We start from the raw sequence: 24,910 nt of genomic DNA, 5'->3' as shown, positions 1-24,910 counted from the left end.
TCAACTTAGTATAGCAGTAGGCATGAATTATTCACACGCAGTATTGTAAAAACATTGAAAAACAGAATTATAAACACAAGAGTCATTATTTATGAAACAATAAACTACCCATGTATCTGATTAGACAGTATAATTACTGTTATAATTAATAAATATTTATCAGTTAACATTTCTACCCATCTCAGAGCACAGTCAAAAATAGTGATTTTTTTTTTATTATTTCACTAAAACATTTAGCCGTCTCAGCGATACTGGTCATGAATTGGCCAAGGGGTAAATTACGGATTCACCGGACCGGTCTCTACAGTCGAAATACGTGATCAGGTTTGTGGTCTCTTGCATGCGCTGTGGAACCGAGAGTCCAATTAACGAATAAAGCATTCATTTTTAATGCTCATTAAATAAGCAAATAATTTATCAAACATTCTAAAAAGGAAAAGTGGAGGTGTTGCCCACAGCAACCAATCAGATTCTAGCTATCATTTATGTTGTACAAGCTTGAAAACAAGATCTAGAAACTGATTGGCTGCTATGGGCAACACCCCCACTTGTTCTTTTTACAAGTTTTAATAAATCTACCCCATAGAGAGACATTGGCCAATTTAAATATTACATTTTGAATATTCTTCAGAGAGGTTATACATTGTGTGTCATTAAGCGCAGAGCAAGCCATATTGTTCTCTTACGAGTTGTGGACAATGTCAGGCCCCTATTCCTGTACCGTTCCACAGAGATGAAGATTGAAGCGCCCAGAATAAGCCACAAATAAGCCTTTGTGAACTATCTTACGTTAACTGACCCTCTGCATAGTCTGTGCCTACCTATCAATTCAATATCCATAACTCTATATATTGCTCATCAGTAAAATTGCCCTAGGAATACGTGCAGAAATTTTGGAAGCTCTAATGGTTCTGTGTTGAGATAACGAGAGAGCTCAGACCTTGTACTAGTGTGGGTGCAATTCCTTGTGCCTGGAGAGAGCAAGTCTCTCTGAAGAACTGTCCCTTAGTGGCAGTGCTGAAATAAACTCTAGTCACAAGCTCAATCCCAAGAAATGTCTTGTCATTCTACTGCTTTACTACATAATGTTGTGTACTGTGTCCTTCATTCAGAGCTAGGAGTCAATCCAGCTAGATTACACCGATTAATGATACAAATATCTATTTTTCTTTATATTCATAGATACATAACACGCAGATGTTGGAATACAAATTATAAACTATGAAGACTAACACCAACAACAACACAGGGTTGAGATCATTGCAAGGTTCAGACAAGCTGGATCTTTAGGGGATCGATGAAGTTCACTTCTATATATTTATACATCAGACCTCAAAAAGGAACAATACGGAAGGGAATGGGGATTTTGGTTTCAAATTGGGATCGCTGGTCTAAAAGATGGACAAGGAGAGGAACGGACCTGGAAATAAGAGATTACCAGGTAACCACAGTGCTCCAAATAGGTCTTATGCAAACGATAAGTGAAGTTACTAAGCAATACTATGAGGTTGGGGAGAGTATGTATTTATATAGTACCTACATATTACTAAGTGCTTTATATAGAATATTTAATGATTCACATCAGTCCCTGGCCAGTGAAGCTTACACTCTATTTCCCTATTACAAATATACACACAGCAGGGTTTATTCGGTGAAAGTCAATTAACCTACCAGTATGTTTACGGGGGGGCGAGAGGAAACAGGAGTACCCAGAGGACACCCATGTAAACACCAGGAGAACATGGCAGACGATGATCAGATCATCGTCCTACCCTGCTCGGTCGTCCATTGTCTGTGCTCTTTGCACCACTGAACTCACCATCGCGCATTACCAGGTGTGATGAGTGGTTAATGCCCCACAACCATCCTATTATATCCTGCTCTGGTCCTGTACGACCATATTTGATGAAACTGTGACTACTCTGTCAGTCTCTACATTGGCTGCCTGTATTTTAACGAATCCAATATAAAATTCTACTAACATACAAGGCCATCAACAAAATTGCACCGACATACATCTCCTCACTTGTCTCACAATATCTCCCAACTCGACACCTCCGTTCTGCACAAGATCTGTGTCTCTCTTCCACTCCCATCACATCCTCCCATTCTCGGTTACAGGACTTTTTTCGGGCTGCACCCACTTTGTGGAATTCCCTCCCTCGCTCAGTAAGACTTTCCTCTAGTCTTCAAACCTTCAAGCGTTCTCTCAAAACCACCTCTTCAGGCAAGCTTATAATATTCCTCTACCACCATCTTAATCCCCCTAGGTTACCCTATTACCACCCTCTACACAGCTAACACAAAAGACAACAACCCTCTGACCAACATTGCCACACACAGCCCACTCAATACTTTTACCTTTGCATTCTAGCTGGTTCAGTGTGCAATATGATATAGCACATGCCCTTGTGTTTCTAACTCCCATTGTCCCATAGATTGTAAGCTTGCAAGCAGGGTTGTCTTACCTCTCTGTCTGTATGTATTACCCAGTATTGTTTTATTAATGTGTGTTCCCAATTGTAAAGCGCTACGGAATCTGCTGGAGCTATATAAATGTTGATGATGATGATGACGACTGCACCTCAGGTTGGAGTTTGCAGACAATTGATCTGCAATTGCCCGCCCGGTTTCCCTTGCACTTTGAATTAGTGCACGATATCACGATCCCGAGCAGCTTCCCATGATTGCCATCTTTCTTTCCTTCATAGTTTCTACGCTGACATCACCATATCACTGTTGCTCTACGAAACAGTAGAGTAGAACGACTACAAGGAACTAACGGTGTTAAATTCTAATATAAACACAGTATATAACGCTGACAGGGATATTACATTATGCGTCAGGACCACCGGGAAAGCAGCATTTACTTCATATTTCTTTGGTAAAACCAAATTCCGAAAGAGCCAATTCCAGAATGTATGAGATAACTATACTAGGTAATGTATCACCTGGATGGATAGTTATATGGACAATGTAGCACTACAAATTATTACGATTTCACCACAACTGTGGTAACAATATACGTTTAGCATTGTGTAATAAGAGCTGCTGCCTGTCCATTATTCTGCTTGTGATAATTACTCTTTAGTTATTCTCATGTTCCCAGAAACAACTTTACAATGTAAAAGGATGGTCTTTATCGCCATCTAGTGGCTATTACAGAGATGAACAATTTTTACACTTGAGGTCATAATTTAGTTCAGTGTTGAGGTTTTCATAGGGAGAAATAAATATATGTGATAGGTTACTAAATCACATCCTATTGGAAGAGTTAGGATACTTTCAAGATAGATGGTCAATTGACAACATGCCCATTTTTTGCATGCACATCACTTCACGGAGACCCGCACAAAATGTCCCTGTTGTACGGGACAATGTTGGTGCTATAATCTTATGCAGAACTGTTTTTGTTACATTCTGCCAACTTCCATTTAAAAGCTGGTACTATATATTTTATTTTCTTGAACTTCCAGGACCTAGCCACACCCCAAATTATGCCACACATATCCATTAGACCAATCTATTGTATTGTGAGATGATCGAATCTTCATTTCATTTAATTGACCGTAGCTAAAGGGTTTCTGTGTAAGAGAAGGGCAACAATGGAACTGTGCTAAATGGAAAGCTCTGCAAGCAGACTTGCTAGCATCACCACAAAAAAATACAAATGTAAATATATATTTCTCTATCCACTGTAGTGAACTTCTCTGGGGAAGGCTGCTCCACCCACTCTGGTTTCAGTCGCCCCGCCCCTGCGGAATCTGTGCAGCAATACTAAACAAGGCAGAGCAGCACATTTAGGAATGAACTGATAAAGTTTTGATGTCCATTGGCGCACGCAGGGGGGGTTTCTGGAGACCCAGAAACCCCCCCCCCCCCCCCACCCCTTCGCTAAAAAGTGCCCTACAGGTCTCTAAAATTTATTTATTTTTTCAGGGGCGGAGGAAATCCCCCTTGAAAAATCCTCCGTGCGCCCCTGATGTCCATAGCAGATGCTAATGATTTCTCCTATTGTTAACCACGACAGTACGTTTCCTAAACATTAGACACTAAACCTGTATCTCTATGCCAAACGGGCATGTAGCATCTTTACGATAAATCAGTAATATATAATAGTAATTTTCATTCATCCATAAGGACGACGAGGTTTTAAATTTATGTATTGTATGAATTTACCATAAAAGTTTTTTAAACTCTTGTCTAGTGGATATTTCAACATTTTTAGTAAACCATTTATTATTTAATAATCATTTTATTACTGGACATCACTATAGAGACAGACAACATGTTTTTCCTTTTTAGTGGAATTAATAAAAAAATTCTCAAAAATGGTTAGCACCCCTACAGTTTTTCTTTGGTCATCTATATGTGAAATAAATACATTGATGAATAAACCCTAGTCTCTCTCTGTGTGTGTGTGTGTGTGTGTGTGTGTGTGTGTGTGTGTGTGTGTGTGTGTGTGTGTGTGTGTGTGTGTGTGTGTGTGTGTGTGTGTGTGTGTGTGTGTGTGTGTGTGTGTGTGTGTCTGTGTGTCTGTGTGTGTGTATGTTAGGGAATTTAGACTGTAAGCTCCAATGGGGCAGGGACCGATGTGAGCGAGTTCTCTGTACAGCGCTGCGGAATTAGTGGCGCTATATAAATAAATGGTGATGATGAATAAACTAAAGCCCTGGAAGCGGACCACTGCTCAGGTACCATGGTGATACTATAATGGTATTGCAGCCACAAGAGATCCCTCATGTGTTCCAAAACTCCCCCACACACCAATCAGACCTCCCCAAATGCCTGTTACATGCCCGTCGCCCATAGTTGTGTCTACCCAGGCAGACGGGGGGTTGTTCATAGGAGGTGGTGGGGGGGGGGTCTGTCTGTTTCATTAATATTGGGCCACACAATGTCTGATGGTAGTCCCGTGTATTAGGAAGTACCCCACAAAAGTCAGTCACTCACGCATTTCCCTACTCACAGTTTTTTTGGACCATGAAAAATTACAAAGTAAAATTGGGGTTTGGATATTGTGACTTGTACTGGTCTATATTTCCTCTATTTACAGTGTCTGTTATTTTCATGAAGTTGTTTATTTGTTTTACTCAGTTTTGTTGCTGTGTGGGGGAAAATAATAAATAAATAAAATGTAAATATTTTGTGGCAGTACTTTTTATTTTGTACCAACTAAGATTTCTGTGTATTATAAGCTGCCAATAGCTGAACTTTCTCTGATCTGATGTGTACTTTGTCTGTACCAGATTTCAGTGTAATCAGCATGCACTTGATGTCATGTTTGCTTGTCCTCTGCTCCCGGCTGCAGCTGGGTATTATTCCAGGACTAGCTGTACTTCCCCCTCATTCTGTAATAACAGAATTCCCCTCATAGTTTTCGTCTAAGACTTCAGGGTCTGCTTTCGTTTCTATTCTACTTTCAAACTTTGTTTCTTGCCGTTCTCTCACAGGCAGAGCACATGATCGCAGGGGAAATGAATCCTCCACCCCTGCGATCGGATCCTGGTGCCTGGCTGTCACGGTGACAGGCTGAAGACAGAATAGCGGAGACCAGCGGCGGGCCCCGAGGTAAGTCTGTGCTGAGCTGTTGTACCGGGCCCACTGGTGAGCCCAGGCCCGGTACAACAGTACCCCCCGTACCCCCCCTGCATATGGATCTGCATGCTGATCGGGACTGTCAGTCGTTGGTAAAATCGTTAACGATATTCTGTAGTGTGTACCCAGCTTAATCCTTACTTGCAGAATGATGCAGTCAGGGAGACCTCCAATATCACAGTGCCCTCTAGTGGACATCCCTAACTGCTGCAACATTATCTAGTTAGTAATGCTTGATGAACGTAGAGTTCTCATTGGGGAAGGTTATAATGAATGTAAACATGCTGGGCGCATGAACGTATACCAAGGTGCTTGTAACCCCTCAATCATCCTGCACCAGTTTGTCAAACCTCATAGCACTGCTCTGCACTATTGTCAATGTTTAGATCCAAGGTCTAAACACTTCAATCATTATAATCACCATTTATTTATATAGCGCCACCGATTCCGCAGCACTGTACAGAGAACTCACTCACATCAGTCCCTGCCCCATGGAGCTTACAGTCTTAATTCCCTAACACACACACACACACTAGGGTCAATTTTGATAGCAGCCAATTAACCTACTAGTATGTTTTTGGAGTGTGGGAGGAAACCGGAGCACCTGGAGGAAACCCACGCAAACACGGGGAGAACATACAAACTCCACACAGATAAGGCCATGATCGGGAATTGAACTCATGACCCCAGTGCTGTGAGGCAGAAGTGCTAACCACTGAGCCACCATGCTGCCCTTGCTTCAATGAGCTCCTGTCACTAGTTTCTCCACTGGAGAAACAGATTTCTACCCCCATAGGAGAAATGAATTTCTGGTCTCAATGACAGACTTCCCTCACGAAAAATGCAGCATGTAATAAACCATCCCGGTTTCACCTTCATTATTTTAGGAGAAGAACAGAAGTTCGGTTGAATGACAGGGGTGTCACAAAAGTGATAACCGGTTCAAGTTTGACGTGAAGTTTACACCTACACAATCACTAATTTCAAGTATATTCACTAACAATGTCTAGAGCAACATTAGTTGTAAACATGGGCATTTGGAAATCTCAATTGTAATTGGTTAACATTTTCTATAATTGACATTGTGTGGTTTATAGAGACAGCTGTGACTATGGGATGGTCCACGAACAACAGTTACCTTTCCCGTGGCACCATGGGAGACATACTTGGCCCCCTCTCTTTTGGCAATTTCCACCTGTTTTCGGGCAATACAAGGACGTGCCAGTGAAGTGCCCAAAAGATAGCGGTCCTCGTAGATGGCATTGGCCTGGACTGCCGGCCATATGAATTCTTCCACAAATTCCTTACGTACGTCCTCTATGAAAACCTGCGGACGGGAGAATAATGAGAATTTAGAAGACAGCGCTGAAATAGAGCATCCTTATGGGGGTTTCTTGGGGGTGACTTAGGGAGACCAGCAGCTACGGTACCACGTCTAGACAAACTCAACCAGAAACCAGGTACGTGGGTAGAAGCAGAAGGGGAAAGTGGAACAGAGTCAGGGGCAAACGCAGGATTTGTAGAGGGGGATTTCCACACCACGCCGCCAGTGGGCGTGACCAGCATGCATGGGGGCGTGGCTATAATTTTAGACAGTGCTTGGCTGCTCTCCAACTCTTCCTATCCCCATAATATACATGGGCAATGCTGCGTGCACTACTGTTAGGTGCAGTATTCCCTTTTCAAGCAGAGCTGTGTGAAGTGGGAGGCACCAGGCACTCAATTATACAGTGCCTCAGACTTGGAGGGGCTTTCCAGGCACTAGGAAACCCCCCTCGGTTTGCCTAAGAGAGTAAACTTGGATGTACATACGTATATTCATATGTGGAACAATAAACTGTTCACCCTCACAGGAACATAAGCAGACTGTATTCTTTATAGATTACAATCCATATTATGTTTTACAGGTCCCAGAACATATTGTAGCTCAAGTTAAAAAAAAAAAGAAAAAAAAAGGTTCTAATGTTGAAGCACTGTATAAGGTCCACACTAATACGATAAAACTACATATTATTACTACTCCTTAAAGAGATTCCAACTGTGCACTCTTTGCAAACTATTGTTAAGTAAATCGTGCCAAGGAAAGTAAATCGTCAATGATAAAAAGGTGAAATTACAACCTCAGATGTTACCAAAGTTTGGAATTAACGAAAACCCCAATAATGAAGATTTCATACTGTGATTATTATTCTGCACATTGTAATAAAGCCATTTCACACTTGAGATTTCGGGGTAAATGTATCAAGCTGCGAGTTTCCAACGGGTTTGAAAAGTGGAGATGTTGCCTATAGCAACCAATCAGATTCTAGCTGTCATTTATTTAGTACATTCTACAAAGTGATAACTAGAATCTGATTGGTTGCTATAGGCAACATCTCCACTTTTCAAACCAGCAGCTTGATACATTTAACCCCTCGTCTCCTTTCTCTAATGTTGTCCAATAGAATGGCATTTTCCCCACATGTGTATAACACCTTATCATAGAGGGACATTCATGACTCTGCTTATGATACAAGTCCAAGCAGATTCCTCATATCTAGTGCATTATACTTTCTTCTCAGCGTACTCTCTATTAATTGTATATATGGTTTCTACGGCTATAAATTATTCTGATATTTTTTCATTTAGTGCACATGAATTATGAACTGTGATTATTAGCTTGTCGTTAGTAGCCAAGGATAGAGATATATAGAGGTTACCTTCTTAGCCCCAAGAGCCAAGGCCTTCTTCCGAGCTTCCTGAAAGTCTTCATTCTGGCCAATGTTTGCCTAACCAGAGACAGAGGATTTTAAATTACACTGTTGTATGTCCACAATGAGACCAATCACAACAACTGTAGCACAATAGACAGGTACCAGCTTACACCACTATATCTATCTAATCTATATCTCATAATAAAAAAAAATATATATATATATATATATATACACACAAGTTAACCCGTGCATGATACTCGTGCATTCTAGTCAAATCAAGCTACTTAAGGTGTTAAAAAGGTTCTTGTCATGCATTTGGGCCTAGCCCAGGCCTCCTCAGGGGAAGAGCGTTACTTCCCGACGCAAGCGCCCTTTTTTAACGTGGTTTTGTCCACATGTCACCACCTCATCATTTTTCTCCATCACCTCATCCTTCATCTTCATCGCCACATCCTTCATCAAGCTACTTAAGGTGTTAAAAACTCCCCACTGTCACCCCCGGCAACCACCAACCACTCCCAACTGTCACTTCTCCTTCAAGAAATATATAGGTCAGTGTATAACTCTGCCCAGCAGGTGGTGCTGCAGCTTGGGTTTTTTTTTTCACACACGCCACTAGGCATTTATATAGTATATACACACATACACCATACATTATATATAGAACAGACCTTAAAATGAAAGGGTGTAAAGTGTTTGCTATGGGCCAATGGACCGTTATATAAATCAGTAAGTAACGGGTATGGATTTAAAGTCCTTCATTCTTCACAGTTCCAGATTGCAGCTGGACATGGTTGTAGCTACTGTTTGCTCTTGTTGTAGAACTAAGATGACCAGAGCCCGGGCGAGGAGAGGACAGAAAAGGCTTCTGTCAATATGACCTGTCTGTCATTCTCTATGTTTGACTATAGACGAATCTAACAAGACCTTTCATTGGTCCACTCCAAAAGGAGAATAGAATTCTGGGTAATGCCTTTTATAGGGAAGTCCTGTAAGTCAACACTCACTGGGTTTATAGAGCATGAGACAGGTTTGGGTCGGGACAGAACCTAAACCTATAGACCGCCTGTTGGGTCTCGTCCGTACAATTGTCCTGGCAGGCATAGGAAGAGCCATGGAAGCAGTCCCACTAATGCAACGAGAAGAAGGGAGATTTCTAAGTTGTTCTGCCTAGGGCCACCCACTTAATTACAAGTTTTCTGTTTTTCCTCCCAAAATTAGAGCCTCACTTATGTCTTAAGTGGATATTGTCTTGTTCGTCAATGGTATGCTTTAATGTTATATTTATATATAGGTGACACAAAGGTCATTGAAAGTAATGCCAAACACTGCTGCCTCAGACAATGGTCAAAAATTGGGTCAATTTAAGCATCTAAAGGGACTCTGCGAACACCCATTAAACTGGAACTCTCCCCCCCCCCATAATGTGCCCTCTCCACCTCTTGAAGTTCATTAGAATAATGATTGTGGAAACAAAGCTTTAGAACATTTCGAGGCTTCTAGGACATTCCGAACGTCCGCTGCCGCTCTGTAAGGGTTTGTACTGCCAAGATCCACGGAGTTCAGGACTCAACAAAAGGAAGTGGGTCTATGCCCATTAATATGATTGCCCAGGGCCGGCGATGGCAGCCTGCTACCCAATCAGTAACGTTTACAAATAATTTCAAGTTTACTCTGCCATTCCCCAACCAGACGGCTTAAAGAATTCACTGGAGAACAGCAAGTTAGTGTCCTATGTGGGGAGATAGACTGTGTGTGGTGCAGAAATATTAATTTCAATGCTGTAAAACTAAAATATCTCTCTATAGTTTAGTACCAGACAGGGCTCAGCACATTAGACCTGGGGGTATATTTACTAAACTGCGGGTTTGAAAAAGTGGAGATGTTGCCTATAGCAACCAATCAGATTCTAGCTGACATTTTGTAGAATGCACTAAATAAATGACAGCTAGAATCTGATTGGTTGCTACAGGCAACATCTCCACTTTTTCAAACCCGCAGTTTAGTAAATCTAGCCCTTGGGATCAGACGTGGCTGTGCAGGGATAAGTGGTCAGCTCAGTGCCGGCTACATGAGGAGAAAGGTGGATGCAGGAGTTACAGCGTTGTGCTAAAATACACAATTAAACCATCTAGTATATGATACAACACATATACCTCATAGATACTATAATATCTCACTCACTTTTTTTGTAACCCCAGATTATTGAAGGGGCCATTTTGTTTTATAGTTAATCAACATTAAAACAATTACTTCTGTCTCTAATTAAAAAGTATCTTAAAGTGCATAATAAGCGTTTTTTTAAAAAGGAGCGGGCCCATGATCAAGTTTTTTGCGTGTCCCCTCATTGCATCACCCCCCTCGGTAATATTACGCTGCCATCTGTGCGGTGGAAGTGGGCTCGCGGGGGGCGGGGCTTGAAGAATCAAATCAGATGACACGATATTTGCGTTATTTAGCCCAGCCCCTCGTCACTTATCTATTTCGGGGACGAGAACCGGGAGGTTACTCTGCTCTCCCAGGAGGACTCCCAGAAATGCAGGAGTCTCCCGGACATTCCTGGAGAATAGACAACTATGCGTTAAAGAAAAGCAGCTAATGAATCTCTAGAGACTGAAGTGTCTTTTACATTTCTGTCTCCATTACTGAAGTCATGTTGTCTTACCTGTCAGTCTTTGATTAAATCTTGGTCTCCATGAAAATGGCCACCTCCATAGGCATCAATACATGGACATAGGACACAATTTCTGAACTGTGTCATCATGCCACAGATGTCAAAGCCAACCACGTCTTGTACTGGCTCAGCATCAGGGAGAATACCAGACTCTTCAGGGAGTGAGGGAGATCACCCCTATTTCAGGGAGTCTCCCTGACATTCAGGGAGAGTTGGCAAGTGTGCGCTATCTTTGGAGGCAGGAAGTAGCACTGACAGGAAATATGGCGCAGAAGGCAGGAATATGGCGGGTACAGAGTGGGCTACCTTGACTCACGGCCTTGTGTTCAACATTTTAAGCGTTATGGCCCAAATAAGCAAGAACAAAACACAAAGTTGAATTTTAAGAGGATAAATTTATAGGATAGGCGTCTGGGCCCAGTGCTCTTGTCATCTCCATTTCAGGCTTTGAGGTTCAAGAGCCCCGGCCCCAAAAGTCATTGCACCAGGACTATTGGGTGGTGAGCGTGAAGGTGCGCAGTGATGATAGCAGGAGGAGGGGCAAACACAGGACGCTGCATGGGGCCCCCCTCCATTATAGGGCCCCAGTGTAATCATGGACTAAAAACAGCCAGAGTAGGGGGGGGTCTCCCAGGAATCACACCAGTAATTCAGGTAAGGGGGTACGAGAGGGGGGGGCGGATATTTTTCCAAATTTTCAGTTCTAAAAAGGTGTAGTTATCCTTTACAAAAAATAAATAAATAAATAATATGATTATATAAATATCACCTTCAGCTATTTCTAACATACTGCTGACATGTGGAGACCATACAGAAGTGTCACAAAGGTAACATTTTATCTATCACGCACACATTTGACCTGTGTACGTTGCACTAGACTTAATGCAAGAGATAACTGTTCTGCAGAGACTGAGCCAACTCAAGGCAGCTGAGGCCTTGTGCCCCAGGGTGTCCAAAACCTCAATATATCCAATTTAACATTTTTTCCCATTAAGTTTAACAGCTAATGACTCATTTATAAGGGTTATAGGGAGTTTTTTATATGTAAACTTGCCCACATTTTGGACACTGAAAATTCGGTTATTGGGGGAAATATGCGTCTGCGCTGCTCGCGGATCTGAGTCGCGTGACGGGATCACTGTGCGGGTGCGACTACCATAACTCACCAGATAGGCGATGATGTCATATCCTTGTTCCTTCAGCCACACGAGAATGCAGGATGTGTCAAGACCCCCGCTGTATGCCAAGACCACTGTGCCTTTGGTTTGCGACATTTTGCCTCTGGCAAAAGGAAAAAAAAACAAAGTTATAGTGAATTATAGCCCAAACTATATGTACATGCATGATTGTTAGACATACCTTAGTAACCTCACCCCTAGAAAGATAAGTATTTTGTGGTATAGGACATTAAAGGGTGCTGTATTACCTTCTTAGTACAGCTGGCTAAATCTGGAATTCATACATATGTGGCTTCCTTAAGCTGGGTACACACTACAGAATTTTCCACCATTTTTTTATGCAGAGCGATTTTATATGCGATCGATGTTGCGATCGCTCGGTCCATGGACTGCATACACACTAGCCTTGTTTAGGACGATAAAGGGAAGAGCGGACGTCCCTTTAGCCACTTTTTACAGCCATGTTGCCCTGAGCAATGACTGTAATTTCGTACACAATGTTGTGGATCGGTCGGAAGTTTATACACACTACACAGCGGAAACGAGATTGGAATGAAAATATTAAACGGTACGACCAATCAAATGAGGCGACAATCGTTCATTTGGGCAGACTTTCGACCATCGTGTCACAACACACACTGACCCGACTTTTGAACGAGCGGTCGTATGTCGGCTGTTTGAGCCGATTATTGGGTGAAAACCGTGTAGTGTGTACCTAGCTTAAGTCTTGCCATATTTCTGTGAAAGTCTGTCACACCTCCCATCACTGTCCTTAATGTTATTATCTAATCTATCATTGGCCCCAAAGCTCAATGGGCCCTTGTGTCATGTGCCCTAAGGAAAGAGTGTATTCACAATCCACTAGCTGTGAATGCAGCCCTGGTAGTGGAGTCAGACTCTACACTGTGCAAGGTGTTAATGTAACATTTATTACAACACATTTGTTGTTTCGTTGCAGCGATAGAAAAATCGGCGTCATCGACTTATAATATTAATTAGGGGCCTTTAGCGCTTTTCTCTGTCCTCTGCGCTCATTTGTAGCTTTTTTTCTCCCTCTCTCTTTGGGCTTCAGTTTCACAAATGGGAACAAAAAATAGAATAAAAATAGATGTAAGTTATGTAAAAAATAAAATAATTTGAACAGTAAAAAATAAAAATTTTGTTCTAAGAATAAAGCATATTTTTTTCTTTTTATGCATTTGGTCTGTTATTCTGGGAAAGACTCGCCGGTAAGATAATATATCACTTGCAGTAACTCCTTTTATGTATTCGATGTCAATAGGGCTTTACAGCCTCTTAAGAAATATGCCCCCTAAGCAAATGATAAACCACCAGACACTGAAAGCAAAAGTATATAAAAAGGAAGAAGAGATTGAAACACCATCACAACTAAAACTGTTACACAAATCATTGACACAATAGCAAACATGCGCTTCATTAATGGTTTGCTCCTACTCACACCAACCCCTATCCCCCTCAAGTGGCTGCATTTAGTGAGGGAAGGACCCCCACCCTTTGCCCCCAGAGATCTTTCAGATCATTGAAATACCAGAAACTGATCAACATTTCTCACTGACCTGTGGTGTAGGTCTTCAGCGACAGATCAGTCAGGTCGTAGTGATTACAACTCACGGAGTGTCCTTTAAACAAGAGAAAAAGAAAAATAACATCAAAGTTCTAGGTACAGTCATCTACAAAGGATTGTTAAAGAACCAGTCGACCACACATAGTGGAGGCGGCCATTTTGTCATGGCACGGCTGAATTCTCTCATATATATCGGTTAACCTCACAAAATGGCTGCCACCACTGAGTGCGGTTGACAAGTGCATTTTAACCAATACATATTTCTATGTGTGCTTTGAGGAATATTAATTCACTGCCTTTTCTTTTTTCACATTAATTACTTATCCAGTTGGGTAGATGCCAACGGACACCAATGTACACACTTAGGGCCTGTTAGAGTAGGACAGCCGTCCACCCCACATTAGCTGTATCCAGCCTATTTAAGCGCGCTGGTGCTTGTTTTATTGGAGGGAGGGTTATGGCATGTTATATTTACTGCATCTTGTATTATAAGCTGTACAAGTCTTAAGTCATATGCAACTCGAAATACAGCATATACATTAAAAACTCAATTTCAGTTAGTTGTGTCTTTGCCAAGTTCAGTGTTTCCTGGGCCTGATTACAGTCCCAATGATGTCATAACCCCCCCTCAATGATATCACTCATATCCTTACCACCAGGCCTCCAAGCTATTGTACGGTGAGAGAATTATCACTTGATCAATAAGATTGACAGGAAAGCTCCGAGATGAGCTAAAGGGATTATGGTAAGAAGAGAAATCCCACAATGCTGCTACCACTTCTGTGTGCGATTTTCTTTTCCAAATGTGAGATGAATTCATTGTAAAGGTCACAGGAAACTGGAAAAAGGTGGGGCAGGTATATCAATTAGGACATTATACAAACTACTGCCTCAAAATTACCTTTCTACCCAAGCCTGTAATGCACGCTAGTTTCCAGTAGGGGGTGCAATATAGGAGAAAAAAAAATTGCGGAAACCGTTTTGTCGTGTGTTTCTTAATAGGTGCTGGTCCCGCAACAAACATGGTATCCCAGCTGTATCAGGTGACCTGGGAAAAAGGGGAGCCAGGAGTACAAATATGCAACCAATACTTTAATTTACACATGTGTCTCTGTCTGAGATCAAGTCCACAACAAATTAAAGGGCCTCTCAAACTGTAGATCTAACACTGCGGTCAGGGTCACAGATAAAAGACAATACCATGTTTTTGAACTTGTGTGATATTATTTGCTTGAATGCACGTTTATGTCAACGATCTACAGAAATATGCCCGATGCATGCAGAAGGTCTATGCTGGACTTATATGACCCATTGTGAGCTAAATCTTCTTGTGTCAGGTCATTCAGGTGATTGTGTGTTTGGAAGCTGTTGCAAGCTGTACCCACAAGTGACAGATGATTAAGGGGACCCAGAAAGTTCTCCAGCCCCGTGATTGCTCCCCAAGACCCTGGTAAATATGGGAGTCCCCTGAAGAGAAGACCAGTGTGGTTATGGAGGTAGTTTAAATATATTACAAAGCATATACAATAAGGACAAGAACCTAGAGAGTGGCATCACCAAGCAAAATCTATTGAATAAACTATTTCTCAGACAGGGGGGAGGTACCCTGGTATCTCTGCAAGATGAGTCTTAGGGGCAGATTCAATTGCCTCTTTTGTAGTAATGGTTATAGCGCACTTGAGACTAACGCGGCCTTGCACTATAACCATTACTACGACAATAGGGCGTATTATTACCGTTAATATGGTCATTTTAACCTGGATTTCAGCAAAGATCAGTGTTGAAGTTACCGTACCAACATTAACAATAATCACCATTATCGTAGTAACAGTAATAGTGCACGGGCCACATTATTTTCGATAGTAACGCGGTCAATTGAATCTGCCCCTTATAATGCTGTTTTCACTATCCTGTCACTTTAATGGATGTTTCTTTGGCTTAAAGCACCTTAGAATAAAAATCAGGTTACACGTAATTAGCAGTTAGAGACTAGAGTCTAAACCAGTTCTAACTTTCCTCTCTACTGACAATTCATATATGGGTGTATGCTACTTGGATGAAGGGTTACCGAGATAAGGGACTTTCCTACAAGGGAAAGAGGAAATGAGAATAATATTATATCACTGTTATTTATCGGATATAATGGTTTCAGCGTCATTTGATATCCTGCTCCAGGTAGGGGTGGATAGCAAATGACACCACAAACCTATAGTAAATTATACCTGATTCTGCTTTACAAACAAACAGTCCTGTACCTGCGGGGCAGTCCGGCTTCTACCAGGGAACAGGAGTCAGGTTTTGTTTTTTTTGCTCTGTGTGTAAGCAATAAACTCTTATAGTGAGACAATGGTTTGTACACCCTGTCTCCTTCCTTTTTAGCACAACTTTATGTCAGATAATGTAGCCCTGGCACTGAAATTAAAGTTTTGCTGCGTTCACTGTGTTTGTATCCAGGTCTCTGATATGGCAATAGTGTGGTGTCTAACAGGCATGTGAGAATGAATAAAGTGGAGGGTAACAGGGGCAAATGCAGGATTTGAGGAGGGGGGTTTCCACACCACGCCACCAGTGGGTGTGACCAGCATGCATGGGGGCGTGGCTATAATTTTAGACAATGCTTGGCTGCTCTCCAACTCTCCCTATCCCCATAATATACATGGGCAATGCTGCGTGGACTACTGTTAGGTGCACACAGCTCTCCCTTTTCAAGCAGAGCCGTGTGAAGCGGGAGCAGGGTCCAGCCACCTCAATTATACAGTGTCCCAGGCTTCGAGGGGGGTTTCCAGGCACTAGAAACCCCCCTCCCTCGGTTTGCCTATGGGTAAGACTCTAAAACGCAGGGCAACAAACGTTACACGCCCAGCGTCACTCGCCCCGTCTATCCACGACACAGAGGATGAGCAACACACAGTCTCGAGGCACAACTAGCGAGCTGTGGGCCCCGGTGCAGGGAAGCCGGAAGAAGGGGACCAGGGCCCAAGGCTCGCTAGTTCCCCATGCAGCGGACCCCGTTATCTCCATGGGCCCCGGTGCACGCACCTATGGTAGTTCCGTCACTGCACAGTATGACATCCCGCTACTAGAGAGAGTGGGCCAGGGAGAAAGCGTTTCAGTAATTCCACACAACCCCTCGTCCGGTCAGCCAATAAGGAATGAGGGGTGTTTAATTTAAGTTTGGTGCTCAGTGACATTTTGTCACTCCTTCAGTCCTTTTAGGTGTCTCTAAACCTCAGTGCTCTAGGACAAGACCTAAGGTTAAATACATCAAACATACGAAGGAAAAAAGGAGGTGTTACCCATAGCAACCAATCAGATTCTAGCTTTCATTTATCTACTACACTAGAGAATAATAGCTAGAATCTGATTGGTTGCACCTCTACTCTGCCTTTTTTTTGAAGGTTGGGTACATTTGCCCCCTGATCTCCAACAGCTCAGGGCTTGTGCAAAAATAGTGTCTGCTGGGGGAGTGACCGTGGCCAAGTGCCCTCCACAGAGCAGGACGCCCCAAGCACAGGTGTCACTTACAGGTGAAAAGTTTTACACCCTGGTAACACTTTCCGCTCTCTGGATGCAGGCAGTTAGTTGGCCTGGAGGAATAGAACATGGGTGCAGGGATGTGTGAAAGGAACGCAAAGCACAAATTATATACATGTCACCTCCAATTAGAGAAGGGACGTTGCACAGGACTTCTGGCCCTAGGGCACCACAGGTTCCCCTGTGAAAAGCAGGCTTGGATGACGCGTGATTAGCCAAAATCAAAAGCAAGGAATGCCACATGTCAAGAAAGTGTAATATAGCAGATGAACATCTGAGAACAGGGTGCGGCCACCTGTCGGGAAATATCAATCAGCGGGCAGAATGCAGAGCGGAAATCACTGGTTTACCCCAGCTATTGCCCTGTCATTATCATTTATATAGCGCCAGCAGATTCCGTAGCGCTGTAGATTGGGTACAAACAGTAATAAGACAATACTGGGTAATACATACAGAGAGGTAAGAGGGCCCTGCTCACAAGCTTACAATCTATAGGACAATAGTTTGATACACAAGGGTAAGTGCTGCATCATGTTGAATATTTGTCCAGGTAGAATGCAAAGGTTACAAAGTATTTAGTGGGCTGTGTGATCAATTACACAACTATGTTGGTCAGAGGGTTGTTGTCTTGTGTTAGCTGTGTAGTGGGTGGTAATAGGGTAACCTAGGGAGATTAAGAGGGTGGTAGAGGAATATTATAAGCTTGTCTGAAGAGGTGGGTTTTCAGAGAACGCTTGAAGGTTTAAAGGCTAGACGGGGGGAATTCCACAAAGTGAGTGCAGCCCGAAAAAAGCCCTGTAACCGGGAATGGGAGGATGTGATGAGAGTGTAAGAGAGACGCAGATCTTGTGCAGAAGGTGTAGATTTGGGAGATATTTTGAGACATGTGAGGAGATGTATGTTGGTGCAATTTTGTTGATGGCCTATGTTAGTAGAAGAATTTTATATTGGATTCGTTGAAAAACAGGCAACCAATGTAGAGACTGACAGAATGACTCAGCAGATGTAAAACGATTTGCAAGGAAAATTAATCTAGCCGCTGCGTGCATAATAGATTGTAGGGGCTCTAGTCTGATTTTGGGAAGACCAATAAGGAGGGAATTACAATAGTCGATGTGAGAGATGATGAGTGCATGAATTAAGGTTTTTGCAGTGTCTTGTGTGAGATATGTGCGTATTCTGGAAATGTTTTTTAGATATATTGAGCATGATGTAAATATAGAGCTGATGTGGGGAACAAAGGATAGTTGCGAGTCAAGGATCACACCTAGGCAGCGAGCTTGCGGGGTGGGATTTATGGTCATGTTGTCAACAGAAATAGAAATGTCAGGCAGGAAGCTTCTGTTGTTGGGTGGGAATATTATTAATTCTTTTTTTGAAAGATTGAGTTTGAGTTGGCGAGAAGACATCCAAGATGAATTGGCAGAAAGACAGTCAGTAACACGAGACAACACAGATGGTGAAAGATCAGGGGAGGATAGATAGATTTGTGTATCATCCGCATAGAGATGATACTGAAATCCAAAGGAGCTTATTAGTTTTCCAAGAGAAGTGGTGTAGATAGAGAATAGCAGAGGACCTAGGACTGAGCCTTGCGGTACTCCAACTGATAAAGGAAACGGAGCAGAGGTGGATCAAGAGAAATTAACACTGAAAGAGCGATTAGATAGGTAGGATGAGAACCAGGAAAGGACAGTGCCTTCAAGACCTAGGGATTGTAGCGTCTGTATGAGGAGAGAGTGGTCAACAGTGTTGAATACAGCAGAGAGATCCAGGAGAATTAGAAGAGAGTAAACCCTATTTATTTTTAGCTGTGATCAGATCATTAACAACCTTGGTCAGCGCAGTCTCTGAGTGTTGAGAGTGAAAGCCTGACTGAAGAGGATCCAATAGGTTGTTTGCAGAAAGGAAACGTGTGAGAAGAGTGTAGGCAATTCTCTCAAGAAGTTTGGAGGGGCGCGGGAGCTGAGAGATGGGGCAGTAATTTGAGAGAGAGTTTGGCTCAGAATTTAGTTTTTTTTAGAAGAGGAGTAATCGCTGCATGCTTGAATAGTGATGGAAAGATACCAGCAGAGAGAGATAGATTACAGATTTGAGTTAGAGTTGAGATGAGCACAGGAGACAGGGACATACCAATTTGTGAGAGTATGGGATCAAGAGGACAGGAGGTAGAGTAGGAAGATGAGAAGAGAGTAGAAACTTCCTCTTCATTTGTGGGATCAAATGAAGAGAAGGTGTCAGAGGGTGATGGGAAGGAATTGATCTGATTGTTTCTCCAGGGAGATGATACCATTTCAAGTCTGATCTTATCAATCTTATCCTTGAAGTAGGGAAAAAAGTTCCTGGGCACTGATGGTATTCGGCTGATTTGGGACAGCAGGATTGAGAAGAGATTTAAATGTGTTAAAGAGACGTTTGGGATTAGAAGCCTGAGCATAGATAAGAGATTGGAAGTATACTTGTTTAGCAGTGTCCAGAGCATTTCTATAGGAGTGGTAGATATCATCATCATCACCATTTATTTATATAGCGCCACTGATTCCGCAGCGCTGTACAGAGAACTCATTCACATCAGTCCCTGCCCCATTGGAGTTTACAGTCTAAATTCCCTAACACACACACACACACACACACACACACACACACACACACACACACACACAGAGAGAGACTAGGGTCAATTTTGATAGCAGCCAATTAACCTACCAGTATGTTTTTGGAGTGTGGGAGGAAACCAAAGCACCCGGAGGAAACCCACGCGAACATACAAACTCCACACAGATATGGCCATGGTTGGGAATTGAACGCATGACCCCAGAGCTGTGAGGCAGAAGTGCTAACCACTTAGCCACTGTGCTTCCCTTAGATATCAGTATATGTGATGAAATCATTAGAGGTACAAGATTTACGCCAGTGACGTTCAGTTTTACGAGAAAGTTTTTGTGGATTTCGTGTTACTGTAGTGTGCCACTGTTGGCAACGAATTCTACGTGGAGTATGTATAGTCGCTGGAGCCACTTGATCAAGGGCTGTTGCTAGGGTTTGGGGAAAATGAGTAACTGCCATATCAGGGGAGGAGAATGTAGAGATAGGGGAGAGAAGGTGTTGGAGAGAGGTGGAATACTGTTGAAAATCAATAGAAGTAATATCCCTGCGGGTATGAGGAGGCTTGGAAGAGTTTGACAGCAAGGAGGGTAAAGAACTGGGGGTGATCGGGTAACTAATGAGATGATGATCTGAGAGGGGGGAAAGGAGTGTTAAGGAAATTAGAAACTGATTATAGTCTAGAGAAAACAAGATCAGGACAGCGGAGATCCTGATGAGTAGTGGATTCAATCTACTGGGAGAGGTCAAGTGAGGAGGTTAGAGAGCAGTTTTTAAGCAGCATTGAACGTGGATTAGCAACAGTCGTCCCAGCATCTGTTGGCATGAGCTGCATTAAATGCCTCTGTCCGTACGCCTTCCACAAATTTTACCACTGACTGTACCTTCTATGCTTTTCAGCCATGTGTATGTATCACCAGGCAGAGTTGTTTTACCCCGTTGTGGCGAAATACAACACACCTCTGCGCTGCTCTCTGCATCAGGTACAATTATACGCAGGAAGCCTCTTTGTGTTGCGTTATCCCAGGACAAGTGCAAAAGATGTTGTAAAACAAGCAAAATTAGCTCCTGTGCTGCTCAGCACTTATCAGTCACATGTAACTGACACTCAGAAATATCACGGAGCCTTGTAGCCAAATCAGGAGGGACTAACTATCCACTTATTCTATAGTGATGATACAACATTCCCCTCAATCCCTCTTCTCTGCATTCATACCTGTAAAGGTAAGAGGGTAAGAGTACGCCCCTGTATTGATCTTGTTGGCAGAAGCAAACATAGGCACACATTGCCCCAGTTATAAGGTAAAATGCTCTAGAATGAGCAGAGTATGATTGGACATGGGAATGCCCAGAATTCCAACCTGAGCGTGAGGATTTTTTAGGGTTGGCTTTTTTTTTTTTTTTGACAACCTCTGCCCCCGAAAAAATATACATACATATATATATATATATATATATATATATATATATATATATATATATATATTATAATATATTTCACTTAAACTGATGCAACCCAAAGTCATCAAGTGATTACTCACAATTACTGTAAACGATTAATGTTACTGACACTGCCTAGATCTATAATTAAACATGACAGTGCTTCCTGGTTTTGTTCAGTTTTGACTGCTACACAATGGCTAAGTAATCTGTCTAATTCTGTATGGAGATCTCAGTATAAGATCTGTATGAAGCAATTCTCAGTATCTGCTCTGACGGCTGCACAATACAACTCTTGTTCTATCTACTGTTCTAATACGTAGGAGTTATTATTCTGTCATAAATCTAATATTATCATCATGTATAAATACAGTTCTATGGAAATATTTTAAAACAGAACACAATGCATTATGGCCAGTCATAAGGTAGCACTCTGATTAAAGCAGCATTTTGCAGTATGTGGATCTCCAACTCACGTTGGAACTACAAGTCCCAGCATGCACTGCATACTGGCTGGTAGTTCCATGGCCACCATGAGACTCAACGACTGCGGCGGCCAGTGATCCATGGGTAATTAATACAATATATATGCTCCACAGGAAGGTGTATAGCCAGAAATAAAAGAACGTATCACATCCTATCTCTATGGGCTATTTATGAAAAGGTGAAGAGTCCTACAGTGGATAAAGAGTTTTCACGGGCGATCGGTCTCATTATCGTATCGTCCTTTACATCTAAAAAGTTACCACCAACCTTTGCATAGGGACGGGTCTCTAAAAAGCATTAATAGAACGAAAGGATTATAAAAATATAATAATGATTTATTCATAGTAAACTATTTTTTTAATGCTGTGTTTAAACATATTCAATTACTACAATTAAGTATATGAATTTAAAAAATGTTTAAATACATTATTTAATTCATTTATACTTTTTAAATGGAACTGAATGCCCCAAAATGTAAATAAAAGTATCAAAAACACATTTTATTTACTGTAATAATTAAAGTATTTTTAAACATTGCAGCATTGAAAATAGTTTAAATATTTCTTTAAATGATTTTGCTCTGGTAACGTCATCCTGAGATCTATCACTGCGATGCTTAATACTTGCAAAGGTAGAGGGAAGACTTTGCTGGTGGTATCCCCTAAGATGTATAGGGCAATAAGATAATGACCCTATGGCTCTTCCCCAGGGGCAGAGGGGCACCTGCCCCGCAGGGGCTGGGGTCCCATAGTTCTTTCCCCTTCCATAGACCCCGTGTTCTGCTTACGGACCCCACATCATCCTCTGCTTGGGTATAAATCCATATATATAACCACCACTGGTTCTATTGCCTGGATAGACAAGCTCTTGGGAAACTACAACTCCCAGCTTGCTGGGGCTTTGCATTACAAGAAAGCTGAATAGCATAGCTTGCCTGAACTTGCAACAAGGTGTTTCAATCCCACCTGTCATTTGTCCAGCTTAGCCTCTTGTCTTGGCTTGTCGTATTATTAGAGAACCAGACACACAGAGCTGTACCACGCATGGAAGAGGCAATCAGAGGGGGGAGAAGAGACAGACATGGCAGGAGGAGAGCAGCCTCTTGTCAGAGACTAGGAGAAGGAGGGATATCTTGCAGCAGTGGGGTAATCAGGACGCTTGGTGTTAGGAGACAGTGTCAGGTAAGTAAGAGGGATATTGTACTCACAGTGCTGGCTGAACGCTCTGGAACATCTGTCTTCTCCCAGATCCTGTACATATAGCAGATACTGACAGGGGAGGGCAGGGGGTGTGTTATAGCTCAGTACCTGCCTGTCTGACTCCCTCTGATGTTACAACACCCAGCAATCAAGGTACAGATACAGGAGGATGTCTCACCTGAGCCTTATACAATTGTTTCTACCACTGGAGATGTCAAGGGAAAAGCAGCCCCAATATGTAACTACTTAGTGACTGATCTTTTGCTGTCATTCAGTGTTTCCCAAACCAGTGTCGGACTGGGGCATGAAGGGCCCACCGGGGGGACTACAACGCTAGGGGCCCACCAGAGGGGGAGTGGCCAGCCCACAAAGGACAGCTAGCACCATAGTGTAGTATGTAAAGAATGCAGTATGTATATAAAGAGTACACAGTCTTGACCTGCCCGTTAGATTGGGCAGAACAGTCACCAAAAAAATCGGGATTGTCCCACTAGACTCAGAACATTTGACAGACTGTCCTACCTGCTCTTGTCACTTTCACCACCTGTGGCTGCTGGTTTCTATAGTTGCGGCTTGTCTGGGTCCTGGAATGTTGGGGGCCCTATTTGGGAAAAAAAAAAGGCTACATTTAGAAAATTCCAACCAGCCCCGGCGTTAAATCAATAGGACCCACAATTAATACTTAGGCCTTCCTCCAGCTCCAACATTAAAGTAATAGTATTCCCATTTAATAAACCTATTTCCCTCCCTTCAGACAGCCCCTGCAATAAATTAATAACATTTGCGTATAATAAATATACCTATTTCCTGCCACCGTCACTGTTATTAAATATTCACATTTGATAAATAGACCTCATGCTCCTCAAACTCAGCCCGCATTCAAATAATAGTCCCCAAACCACTCCATCTTAAATCACTAGTCCCCACTATAAAATTAAATTGCCCCACCACCACCACCCCACAAATAGCACCCATTAGTTAGCCACCACCTACCTCACTCACATTACATTGCCACAAACCCGCTGTGCCATCACACACACACATTACTGTGCCCCTTCATCACCATGCTGTGCCTCCTTATGATGACACTGCGCCCTCCATGCTGCTTTTGCTCCCCCTTCTCCTGGCCCCCCTTTATCACACTGTGCCATGCGGCTTTAGCCCCTTCTCACTCTCTGCCATGCTGTCTTTGCCCCTTCTCACTCTCTGCCATGCTGTCTTTGCCCCTTCTCACACTATGCCATGCTGCCTTTGCCCCTTCTCACACTATGCCATGCTGTCTTTGCCCCTTCTCACACTCTACCATGCTGCCTTTGCCCCTTCTCACACTATGCCATGCTGCTTTAGCCCCTCTTCACACTCTACCATGCTGTCTTTGCCCCTTCTCACACTCTACCATGCTGCCTTTGCCCCTTCTCACACTATGCCATGCTGCTTTAGCCCCTCTTCACACTCTACCATGCTGTCTTTGCCCCTTCTCACACTCTACCATGCTGCCTTTGCCCCTTCTCACACTCTACCATGCTGCCTTTGCCCCTTCTCACACTATGCCATGCTGCTTTAGCCCCTCTTCACACTATGCCATGCTGCTTTAGCCCCTCTTCACACTCTGCCGTGCTGCCTTTGCCCCTTCTCACTCTCTACCATGCTGCCTTTGCCCCTTCTCACACTCTACCATGCTGCCTTTGCCCCTTCTCACACTCTACCATGCTGCCTTTGCCCCTTCTCACACTCTACCATGCTGCCTTTGCCCCTTCTCACACTCTACCATGCTGCCTTTGCCCCTTCTCACACTCTACCATGCTGCCTTTGCCTCTTCTCACACTCTACCATGCTGCCTTTGCCCCTTCTCACTCTCTGCCATGCTTTCTTTGCCCCTTCTCACACTATGCCATGCTGCCTTTGCCCCTTCTCAC

General features: G+C 42.9%; 1 protein-coding gene across 1 annotated transcript in view; it reads right to left on the bottom strand.

Moving 5' to 3' along the window:
- Window positions 1-23,120, bottom strand: part of ASS1 (argininosuccinate synthase 1) — a 69,596-nt gene extending 46,476 nt beyond the window's left edge. Inside the window, exons 1-5 of the mRNA XM_075185219.1 lie at window positions 23,003-23,120; window positions 13,724-13,786; window positions 12,135-12,249; window positions 8,298-8,366; window positions 6,737-6,925 (exon numbers count right to left, since the gene is read on the bottom strand). Coding sequence (XP_075041320.1) covers window positions 6,737-6,925; window positions 8,298-8,366; window positions 12,135-12,242 — 366 coding nt within the window. The 5' untranslated portion in view covers window positions 12,243-12,249; window positions 13,724-13,786; window positions 23,003-23,120. The remainder of the gene's footprint in view (window positions 1-6,736; window positions 6,926-8,297; window positions 8,367-12,134; window positions 12,250-13,723; window positions 13,787-23,002) is intronic.
- Window positions 23,121-24,910: the final 1,790 nt, after the last annotated feature.

The sequence above is a fragment of the Mixophyes fleayi genome, chromosome 9 (genome assembly GCF_038048845.1).
Source record: "Mixophyes fleayi isolate aMixFle1 chromosome 9, aMixFle1.hap1, whole genome shotgun sequence".
Lineage (NCBI taxonomy): Eukaryota > Metazoa > Chordata > Amphibia > Anura > Limnodynastidae > Mixophyes > Mixophyes fleayi.
Note: the sequence above shows the minus strand (reverse complement) of the source record. Positions and strands in the feature narration are given on the sequence as shown.